This window comes from Mandrillus leucophaeus, unplaced genomic scaffold (assembly GCF_000951045.1).
Source record: "Mandrillus leucophaeus isolate KB7577 unplaced genomic scaffold, Mleu.le_1.0 Scaffold865, whole genome shotgun sequence".
NCBI lineage: Eukaryota > Metazoa > Chordata > Mammalia > Primates > Cercopithecidae > Mandrillus > Mandrillus leucophaeus.
Window position 1 is genome coordinate 465,129 of NW_012109419.1, and position 12,011 is coordinate 477,139.

Below are 12,011 nucleotides of genomic sequence, written 5' to 3' on the forward strand. Positions count from 1 at the left end.
AAAAAATCTTCCAGCCTCACAGGCCCATTCTATTCTGTCATCATTTCATAACCTCTTCCATGTAGGTTACAAGCTGTTAGCCTGCCTCTTAAAACCTCTCATTTTCTTTCCACTGTGAAACTCTATCCCCAAGCTGCCACTCTTGACTCCCTCTTGGAGTGGACAGATGATCTTTGCTAGGGTACACTCCAATACTTTCACCCTGATGAAGTCCTATTCTTTACTTTTATATTCACTCTTATTTTCGTTCCTGTTCTTAAGCCTCCCTATACCTCTCCCCAGCTATCTCCACCACACTATCAATCTCACTCACTCTCTCCAGCCATTTCTAATCCTTCTTTAACAAACAATTGCTGGCTTTGCATTTCTCTTTCCTCCAAAATCGCTGAGGCCTCGATTTACTCACTGCTGAAAAGGAGGAATCTGTATATTTTTAAATGAAGAGTGTTGTTTTTACCTAAATCAATCTGGCCTGGTATATGACAACATAAAAAACTCAAGGATAGAGCCCAAAAACTCATCAACCAAGCAAATAATTACGTTGAACCCCCTTGGACACTAATTGGATGTCCTGGGTACTCCCAATTCGTACTCCTTTAATACCTATTTTTCTCCTTCTTTTATTTGGACCTTGTGTCTTCTGTTTAGTTTCTCAATTCATACAAAACTGCATCCAGGTCATCACCAATAATTCCAAACGACAAATGCTCCTTCTAACAACCCCACAATATCACCCCTTACCTCAAAATCTTTCTTCAGTTTAATCTCTCCCATTGTAGGTTCCCATGCTGCTCCTAATCCCACTCGAAGCAGCCCTGAGAAACATCACCCATTATCTCTCCATACCACCCCTAAAAATTTTCACCACCGCAACACTTCACCACTATTTTGTTTTGTTTTTCTTATTAATATAAGAAGACAGGAATGTCAGGCCTCTCAGCCCAAGCTAAGCCATCATACCCCCTGTGACCTGAACGTATACATCCAGATGGCCAAAGGCAACTGAAGATCCACAAAAGAAGTGAAAATAGCCTTAACTGATGACATTCCACCATTGTGATTTGTTCCTGCCCCACCCTAACTGATACGATATATTCTCCCCCACCCTTAAGAAGGTACTTTGTAATATTCTCCCCCACCCTTAAGAATGTACTTTGTATGCCTATCCCAAACCTATAACAACTAATGATAATCCCACCACCCTTGCTGACTCCTTTTTTGGACTCAGCCTGCCTGCACCCAGGTGAAATAAACAGTCTGTTGCTCATACAAAGCCTGTTTGGTGGACTCTCTTCACACGGACGTGCGTGACATGAACTTTTGCTCCAAGAACTACCACATGAACATACCAGGAAAGCCGAGAGAAACCACACTTTTTGAAGGAGGTAGACTGCCACTGCGGGTTTCATGGGACAGCTGAGGAACTGTGAGTCACAGCTTGCTTTCTCAGCTAGGAAGCTTGTAGCTGGGGGCAAGTTCTCAGCCTTGCTCACTGGCTGCTCAGAAATAAACTTGGTGCTGTTGGGGGTGCATGGTGGGAGTGAGACCAGCCTTTTGGGCTGCAGGCTGCATGGGTGCTGGGTCAAGGCCTATGGCTGCCAGCTTTCCCCCACTTCCCTGGTGATGTGTGTGATGCAGCAGAGGCAGCCATAATCCCCCTGGGAACATTACTCCATTGGCCTAGGAACCGCACCCCCATCCCCCACAGCAGCCTCAGCAAGTCTCACCCAAGGAGAGTCTCAGCTCAGACATGCCTGACTCTGCCCCTACCTGATAGTTTTTGTCTACCCACCCTAGTAGCTGAAGACAAAGGACATCTCTTGGGAGCTCTATGGCTTCACCTACTACCTGACCCTAGGGCAAGCTTGCCTCCTCCCTATACTACTGCAGCTGATGAGCTCTTGAAAGTGCCACCTCCTGGCTAGAGGCCAACCAAAAAAAAACCAGCTCACTTAACAAAAATACAACCAAGGACCCTCTCCGAGTCCACTTCACTCCCCTGCTACCTCCACCAAAGCAGGTGCTGGTATCCATGGCTGAGAGACCTGAAGATGGATCATATCACAGGACTCTGTGCAGACACTTCCCAGGACCAGCCCAGAGCCTGATATCTCTGCTGGGTGGCTAGATCAAGAAGAGAAATAACAATCACTGCAGTTTGGCTCTCAGTAAGCCCCATCCCTAGAGGAAGGGGAAGAACACCAAACCAAGGGAGTACTCCATGGGCTGAAAGAATCTAAACATTTGCCCTTGAGCCCCAGCTCTTCCCTCTGCCATAGTCTACCCAAATGAGAAGGAAACAGAAAAACATTTCTGGTAACATGACAAAACAAGGTTTTTTAATACCCCAAAAGATCATGCTAAGTCACCACAATGGATCCAATTCAAAAGGAATCACTGAATTGCCAAAACAGAATTCAGAACATCAATTATTAAGCTAATCAATGAGGCACCAGAGAAAGGTGAAGTCTAACTTAAATAAATCCAAAAAATGATACAGGATATGAATGGAAAAATCTCCAGTGAAACAGATGGCATAAATAAAAAACAATAACAACTTCTGGAAATGAAGGCCACACTTAGAGAAATGGAAAGTCTCAACAACAGATTTGAACAAGTAGAAGAAAGAACTTCAGAGCTCAAAGACAAGGCTTTTAACTTACCCCAATCTGACAAAGATAAAGAAAAAAGAATTTAAAAAAAAATGAACAAAGCCTCCAAGAAGTTTGGGATTGTGTTAAACGACCAAACCTAAGAATAATTGGTGTTCCTAAGGAAGAGAAATCTAAAAGTTTGGAAAACATATTTGAAGGAATAATCGAGGAAAACTTCCCTGGCCTTGCTAGAGATCTAGACATCCAAATACAAGAAGCTCAAAGAACACCTGAGAAATACATCACAAAAAGATCACCACCTCAGCACACAGTCATCAGATTATCTAAAGTCAAGATGAAGAAAAAAATCTTAAGAGCTATGAGGCAAAAACATCAGGTAACCAATAAATGAAAACCTATCAGATTAACAGCAGATTTCTCAGCAGAAACCCTACAAGTTAGAAGGGACTGAGGTCCTACCTTTAGCCTCAAACAAAACAATTATCAGCCAAGAACTTTGTATCCAGTGAAACTAAGCTTCATAAATGAAGGAAAGATACCGTCTTTTCCAGAAAACAAATGCTCAGAGAATTTGCCACTACCAAGCCAGCACTATAAGAACTGCTAAAAGCAGCTCTAAATCTTGAAACAAATCCTTGAAATACACCAAAATAGAACTTCCTTAAAGCATAAATCTCTGAGGACCTGTAAAATAATAACATGATGGAAAAAAAAAGTATTTGGGCAACAAATAGTATGATGAATAGAATAGAACCTCACATGTCAATACTAACATTGAATGTAAATGGCCTAAATGCTCCACTTAAGAGATACAGAATGGCAGAATGGATAAGAATTCACCAACCAAGTATCTGCTGTCTTTGAGAGACTTACCTGACATATTAGGGCTCATAAAACTTAAGGTAAAGGGGTGGAAAAAGATATTCTATGCAAATGGACACCAAAAGCAAGCAGGAGTAGCTATTCTTATACTAGACAAAACAAACATAAAGCAACAGCAGTAAACGACAAAGGGGGACATTATATAATAAAAGGACTAGTTCAACAGGAAATATTACAATCCTAAATATATATGCACTTAACACTGGAGCTCCCACATTTATACAACAATTAGTACTAGACTTATGAAAGGAGATAGACAGCAGCACAATAATAGTGGGGGACTTCAAATACCCCAATGACAGCACCAGACAGGTCAAGACAGAAAGTCAACAAAGAAACAAAGGATGTAAATTATACTCTAGAACAAATGGACTTAACATATTTACAGAACATTGTACCCAACAAATGCTGAATATACATTCTATTCATCAGCACATGGAACATTCTCCAAGACAACCATATAATAGGCCGCAAAACAAGTCTCAACAAATTTAAGAAATTCGAAATTATAGCAAGTACCATCTTAGACCACAGTGAAATCAAATTGGAAATCAACTCCAAAAGGAAACCTCAAAACCATGCAAATACATGAAAATTAAATAACCTGCTCCTGAATGATCATTGGGTCAACAATGAAACCAAGATGGAAATTAAAAAATTATTTGAACTGAGTAACAGTGACACAAACTATCAAAACCTCTGGGATACAGCACAAGCAGTGCTAAGGGGAAGGTTCATAGCACTAAATGTCTACATCAAAAAGTCTGAAAGAGTACAAACAGACAATCTAAGGTCACATGTCAAGGAACCAGGGGAACAAGAACAAACCAACCCCAAACCCAGCAGAATAAATTACCAAGATCAGAGCAGAACTAAATGAAATAGAAACAACAACAAAAAAATACAAAGTATAAATTAAACAAAAAGTTGGTTCTTTGATAGACTATTAGCGAGATTAACCAAGAAAATAAGAGAGAAGCTCCAAATAAACACAATTAGAAACAAAACAGGAGATATTATAATATAACCAACACGACCAAAGTACAAAAGATCATTCAAGGCTACTGTGAACACTTATACGTGCATAAACTAAAAAACCCAGAGGAGATGGGTAAATTCCTGGAAATATACAACTCTCCAAGATTAAACCAGGAAGATATAGAATCTCTGAACAGATCAGCAGCAAGATTGAAATGGTAATTAAAAAGTTACCAACAAAACAGATTCAGGACCAGACGAATTCCCAGCTGAATTCTATCAGACATTCAAAGAAGAATTGGTACCAATCCTATTGACACTATTCCAAAGATAGAGAAAGAGGGAATCCTTTCAAAGTCATTCTATGAAGCCAGTATCACCCTAATACCAAAACCAGGAAAGGATATAACAAAAAGAAACTACAGACCAATATCCCTGATGAACATACATACAAAAATCCTCAACAAAACTTGCTGACTCCAGCAGCATATCAAAAAGATAATCCACCAGGATCAAGTGGGTTTCGTATTAGGGATGCAGAAATGGTTTAACATCTGCAAGTCAATAAATGTGATACACCACATAAACAGAATTAAAAAAAAAAAACAAACCACATGATCATCTCAATAGATGCAGAAAAGGCATTTGACAAAACCCAGCATCCCTTTATGATTAAAACCCTCAACAATATCGACATAGAAGAGACATACCTTAAGGTAATAAAAACCATCTATGACAAACCCACACTCAACATTATGCTGAATGGCAAAAAGTTGAAAGCATTCCCCCGAGAACTGGAAGAAGACAAAGATGCTCACTTTCACCACTTTTATTCAACATAATACGGAAGTTCTAGCCAGAGCAATCAGATAAGAGAAAGAAATACAGGGAATCCAAATTGGTAAAGAGGAAGTCAAACTGTCGTTGTTTGCGGATGACACGATCATATACCTAAAAACCCTAAAAACTCCTCCAAAAAGCTCCTAGAACTGGTAAATGAATTCAGCAAAGTTTCAGGATACAAAGTTAATGCACACAAATCAGTAGCTCTGCTATACACCAACAGTGACCAAGCTGAGAATCAATCAAGAACCCAACACCTTTTACAAGAGCTGCAAAAAAATTAAAATACTTGGGAATATACCTGACCAAGGAGGTGAAAGACTTCTACAAGGAAAACTACAAAACACTGCTGAAAGAAATCATAGACGACACAAACAGATGGAAACACATCCCATGCTCATGGATGGGTATAATCAATGTTGTAAAAAGGACCTACTGCTAAAAGCAATCTACTAATTCAATGCAATTCACCATTCTTCACAATTAGAAAAAATAATCCTAAATTTTGTATGGAACCCAAAAAAGCCTGCAAAGCCAAAGCAAGACTAAGCAAAAACAACAAATCTGGAAGCATCACATAACCTGACCTCAAACTATAATATTATATAAGGCCATAGTCACCAAAACGGCATGGTAGTGGTATAAAAATAGGCATATAGACCAGCGGAAGAGAATGAAGAGCCCAGTAATAAAGTCAAATACTTATGGCCAACATAAGACTCAAACTTATAAAAATACTAGAAGAAAACCTAGGGAAAACTATCCTGGGCATTAGTTTAGGCAAAAAATGTATGACCAAGATCTTGAAAACACAGGCAACAAAAACAAAAATTCACAAATGGGACTATATTAAACTAAAAAGCACAGCAAAAGAAACAACAGAGTGAAGAGAATCTGTTGAACAGAAGAAAATATATCTGCAAACTATTCACCCTAAAAAAGACTAATAGCCAGAATATACAAGAAACTGAAACAACAGGAAAGAAATAATTCCCTTAAAAAGTGGGCAAAGGACATGAGTAAGTAGTTCTCAAAAGAAGACATACAAATGGTCAACAAGTATATGAAAAAATGCTCAACATCAGTAGTAATCAGAGGCAAATCAAAACCACAATGAGATGTATCTTACCCCAGTCAGAATGGCTACTGTCAAAAAGACAACAAATAACTGATGTAGGCAAGGATGTGGAGAGAAAGGACCTCTTACATATTGTTGATGGGAATGTAAACTAGTACAGCCACTATGGAAAACAGTATAGGGAGTTCTCAAAAAAACTAGAATTACCATTCAATCCAGCAATCCCACTACTGCGTATGTACCCAAAGGAAAAAAAAATCAGTGATCAAAGGGATATCTGCACTCACATGTTTATTGCAGCGCTATTCACGATAGCAAAGATATGGAATTAACTTGTGTCCATCAACAGACCAACAGATAAAAAAAAAAGTGTATATACACACAATGGTATACTATTCAGCCATGAAGAATAATGACATCATGTCATCTGCAGCATCACAGATGAAACTGGAGGTCATTATCAAGTGAAATATGCCAGGCATAAAATGACAAACATTGCACAGTCTCACTTACATGTGAGAGCTAAAAAAATATGATCACATAGAGGTAGAGAGTACAAACACCAACAGGGAAGGGTGAGACAGAGGGAGGAGGAAGGAGGGAGGGAGGATAAAGAGGACTGGGTTATAGAGTACAAACATACCGTGTGATAGAAGGAATCAATTCAATGTTTGATAGCAGAGTAGGGTGACTATACTCCACAAAAAATGTATTGTACTAAGCTGATGGACACTCTAAGTATCCTGGCTTGATCACTCTGCATTATATACATGTAACAATTTCTCATGTACCCCATAAATTTGTACAAGTAATAAAAACAAAACTGAGACAGGAGGATCAGTTGAGCCCAGGGATCTGAGGTTATAGGTTATAATGCGCTATGATCACATCACTGCCCTCCAGCCTGGGTGGACAAAGTGAGACCCTGTCTCTAAAAATTAATAAATAAATGAATAAAGAAAATTAAGCAGTAACAAACTAACTACAAGAAAATGAAGAACCAATTTAACAATGGGCAAAAGATCTGAAGACACCTCATCACAGAAGACATATAGATGTTAAATAAGCATATGAAAAAATGTTCAACATCATATATCAGGGAATTGGAAATTAAGCCAACAATAAAATACACATCTATTAGAATAGCCCAAATCCAGAACACTGACAACATCAAATCTGGGTGAAGATGTGGAGCAACAAAAGCGCTCATTAACTGCTAATGGGAATGCAAAATGGTATAGCCACTTGGAAGACAGTTTGTCCATTTCTTACAAAATGAAACATACTCTTACTGTAAGATCTTGCAATTATTCTCCTTGGTATTTACCCAAATGAGATGAAAACCCATGTTTACACAAAAACATGCACATGCCTGTTTACAGTAGTAGCTTTATTCATATAATTGCCAAAATTGGAAAGAGACCAAGATGTCCTTCAGCAGGTGAATGGATGAACTGTGGCACATCCAGACAATGGATTCTTCACTGCTGAAAAGAAAGCTCTCAAGCTGTGAAAAGACACGGAGGAACCTTAAATGAATATTACTAAGTGAAAGAGGCCATTCCAGAAAGGCTATATACCATATCATTCTAACTATATGACATTCTGGAAAAGGCAGTAAAAGGAACAGTGGGGACAGTAAAAGCAACAGTGGTTGCCAGGGCCTTGAGGGAAGAGATAAATGTCTAGGCGGGGCACAGGGGATTTGTAGGGCAATGAAAATACTGTATATGATACCATAATGGTGGATACATGTCACTACACATTTATCCAAACCTATAGAATTTACAATACCAAGAGTGAACCCTCATGTACAGTCTAGGGTTTGGGTGATAATGATGTGTCAGTGTAGATCATGGATTGTTACAAATGTACTACTCTGGTAGGGGATGTTGATAATGGGGAGGCTAGGTATGTGTGTGATGGCAGGGCACATATGTGAACTCTATCTTCTGCTGAATTTTGCTGGGAACTTAAAACTGCTATAAAAATAAAGTCTATATAAAATACATTAATTTTTTTTTCAGAACAGCAAAAATACATACAAGCTAATTCTATGATTATTAAAAATGGAAGTCCAATATTTTTATTTTTTATTCAAAGCTTTAACTCCTCAAACAAGTTTCTAGGTAGAAGATGATTCTGAACTATACAAGAAAGGATGTGATTTGGGTTTTGTAAACTGGACATTTATTAACTATTTAAAGTGGAAGGTCTTAAAGGTCTTTTTTAAAAAATATATTTATTATTATACTTTAAGTTCTAGGGTACATGTACACAACATGCAGGTCTGTTACATAGGTATACATGTGCCAGGTTGGTTTGCTGCTCCCATCAACTTACCATTTACATTAGATATTTCTCCTAATGCTATCCCTCCCCCAGCCTCCTACCCCACAACAGGTCCCAGTGTGTGATGTTCCTCTTCCTGCATCCATGTGTCCTCATTGTTCAACTCCTACTTATGAGTGAGAACATGTGGTGTTTGGTTTTCTGTCCTTGTGATATTTTGCTGAGAATGATGGTTTCCAGCTTCATCCATGTCCCTGCAAAGGACACGAACTCATCCTTTTTTGTGGCTGCATCGTATTCCATGGTGTGTATGTGTTAAAGGCTCTCTTTATTTCCTTATCACGATTATTACTCTTGGAATGTGGAAGACCTTTACAGCACACTTTAAAATTGTATCCTAATCTTCTTTTTATTTAATATTTCTCTGACTAGTCTAAGCTCCTGAAAAATGTTAGGTCTTATCTTCCTATCTCCAAAATCCAATTCAAACTGTGATGGTAGAATGTATACAATGAATAAATGTTAGGTGTCTTAATCGATGAGAACATAAAATCAAAGGAATTCTAAAACTAAATTCATGAGACATCATGAAATAATTCTACCAAAATGTTTTAAAATCAAGGGATTCAAAAACTGCATTTCATTGTCTTTAAACCAAGGCATTTAACATTTTCAAAATGATTTTAAATAATAGGCTTGAGCTTAAGTTCAGTTTCCAAGTTTCTATGCGATAAAGCAAGGTTGTTGATTCTATTTAAAATAGGAATGTTTCAAGTTGGGAAGTTTATAAACTAGGTAACTGGAAAGAACAGTTCAGAAGGAAAACACTGACTCACCTCAATAAAAAAAAGGGCCCTGGTCAGATTTCTCATTTTCCCATGAGTATAAATATATTTAACTTGAAAAATTCAGTTAGAATAACATATTACTATTTCTGTCAACATAAGCTGCCAGTATACCAAAGTCAAGTCAGAAATTGTCATAATTAAAACAATGCAAGACAAACTAATCACATAATTATCGTAGTAACTGTGATCTAATTTTCTCCCATTTCTATGTCCTTTAAAAAATTAGATTCAAACTAGAATCACATTCTAATACAATTTTTAAATATTTTCTGTATTTAACTGTCTTCTAACAGTTTATATAGTATAAACCTCAAATATTATGTATCAAAAATTGAATTATAAAAATAACCTAGGCCAAATTTTTTCAAAGCACCAAATTTACCCAGAAGGAATTCCACATTTCACCAGAAGAGGCTGAACACTATTACTATAAAACACCAACAAAAGTGTATGTCAGCAACTTTATGTTAAACATCTGTGTTACATTTCCATAGAATGCCTAACATGCACATTATAAACCATCATAAATCAAAATTGTAAAAAATAAAAATAAAAACTTACAGCTCCTTTGCAGTAGAGTCGTAACTTCCCAGATGGAGTGCGAACAATCACTGACATTCTTTTTCTAGCACTGAAACAAAGAGGTTTTGCATAATGTGTCATTGTACCAAGGATATGCATCTATATGTTCGTCATGCCTCACATATTTAATATTCACAGTAAAAAAAATAAATCTGACAAAATCATGAGGCCTAACCTTCCACATACACAAACTATCCCCTGGGAGAACAGTTGGGCACCTGTAAAAGGTGCTGTACGCTTTTTAAGGCATTTTTTATGCTTTTTAAGACATTATGCTTTTTAAGGCACCACGGTACCATCTACTGTTCTAGTGGAATAGTTGACAAAACAGTTCCTAAGAAACCTGCAAGAGCTCATACCCACCAGAGTAAAGTCCTAGTTCAAAGTTTTCGGATGTGAAAAATATTTAAGTTAGTTTCTTAAAGGATAAATTATGTTATAGCTTTTATTAAAAATAGAAATATCAATACAAATCAATTTTTATTACAAATAGAAACGATAATCAGTGACACCCCATTACACATGAAGGCAAATACTAGTACTTTAAAAAACAACTTAAGCATTCACAACTATTGTTCTTCAATGATGACTAGCAAACCACTGGCGTCATGCTAAAAACCTGATTTATGCAGCAAAATTAAGCTAATGAGCACAAACATTTTAATACTGAGTTGGTGACATCGTTTAAAAAGAACTGTCTGTCAAATGTACATCTTCCAAAGCATTAGTAAAAAGAGAGAGCGAATAACAGTGAATGGAAGAAACTGGGACAGCATTACAAAGGATAGGACTCATTTGGACCATGAGCGTATAAGCATCCTCCTCAGAACGGAGGGCAGAAAAGGACTACTCAAATGTATCTATTTGTTTTACCTGCTAAAAAACTGAGATGAGTTCAATATACAGCAGCAGTCAGTTATGGTATCATAGCGTACAGTCAGGAGTTTCTTTCAGAGGTATTTAGAAATATTTAAGTTCCCAGGTGGGCACGGTGGCTCACGCCTGTAATTCCACCACTTTGGGAGGCTGAGGCAGGGGGATCACGAGGTCAGGAGTTAAAGCCCAGCCTGACCAACATGGTGACACCCTGTCTCTATGAAAAATACAAAAATTAGCCAGGCCTGGTGTCGCGTGCCTGTAATCCCAGCTACTCAGGAGGCTGAGGCAGGAGAATCGCTTGAACCTGGGAGGCGGAGGTTGCAGTGAGCCGAGATAGTGCCACTGCACTCCAGCCTGGGTGACACAGTGAGACTCTGTCTCAAAAAAAAAAAAAAAAAAAAAGAAAAAAGAAATATTTAAGTTCCCTCTTTCTTCATCCATAATGCTCCTCGTATTACTACCCCAATCTCTATCCCTGTACATCAGGAATACATTTAATTGGGCCTCGTTTGTAATGACACCTATACATTCTACATTAGCCCTTCCTGATTCATGCCTCTTTTACTCCAGCTTTGATAATGTGGTCCCAAACTTATCAACTTCTTGCTCTTCTCTTTTCCTGGTGAAACCTCCAAATACTGGGTGAATGAGAACTCTCTTTTGTGGTACATCAAAGTAAGTAGATGTTGCTGAAGGAGTTATCCGGCCATACGGATTAGCAAATACATGATATACAACACCAACTGGGTGCTCCTTACTGCCCAGTAACCCATCACATTCCAACAAGCTTCCTCTCTCGCGCTGTGCAGGGCTACAGCACACCTTCTCCATTCTCCAAGTCTCTCATGCTCCCTCCTCACTCCAAAACCTTGAAAAAAATTCACCTTGATGAAAACCTCAGATAAGAAATCCCTTTTTGGTAGTCCCAGCTACTCGGGAGGCTGAGGCAGGAGAATGGCGTAAATCTGGGAGGCGGAGCTTGCAGTGAGCTGAGATCTGGCCACTGCACTCCAG

The 12,011-nt window shown here is 38.2% G+C and overlaps 1 protein-coding gene across 1 annotated transcript in view; it reads right to left on the bottom strand.

Moving 5' to 3' along the window:
- Window positions 1-12,011, bottom strand: part of ATP8A1 (ATPase, aminophospholipid transporter (APLT), class I, type 8A, member 1) — a 292,825-nt gene that overhangs the window by 148,429 nt on the left and 132,385 nt on the right. The window contains exon 20 of the mRNA XM_011968920.1: window positions 10,098-10,167. Within this exon, the coding sequence (XP_011824310.1) occupies window positions 10,098-10,167 (70 nt within the window). The remainder of the gene's footprint in view (window positions 1-10,097; window positions 10,168-12,011) is intronic.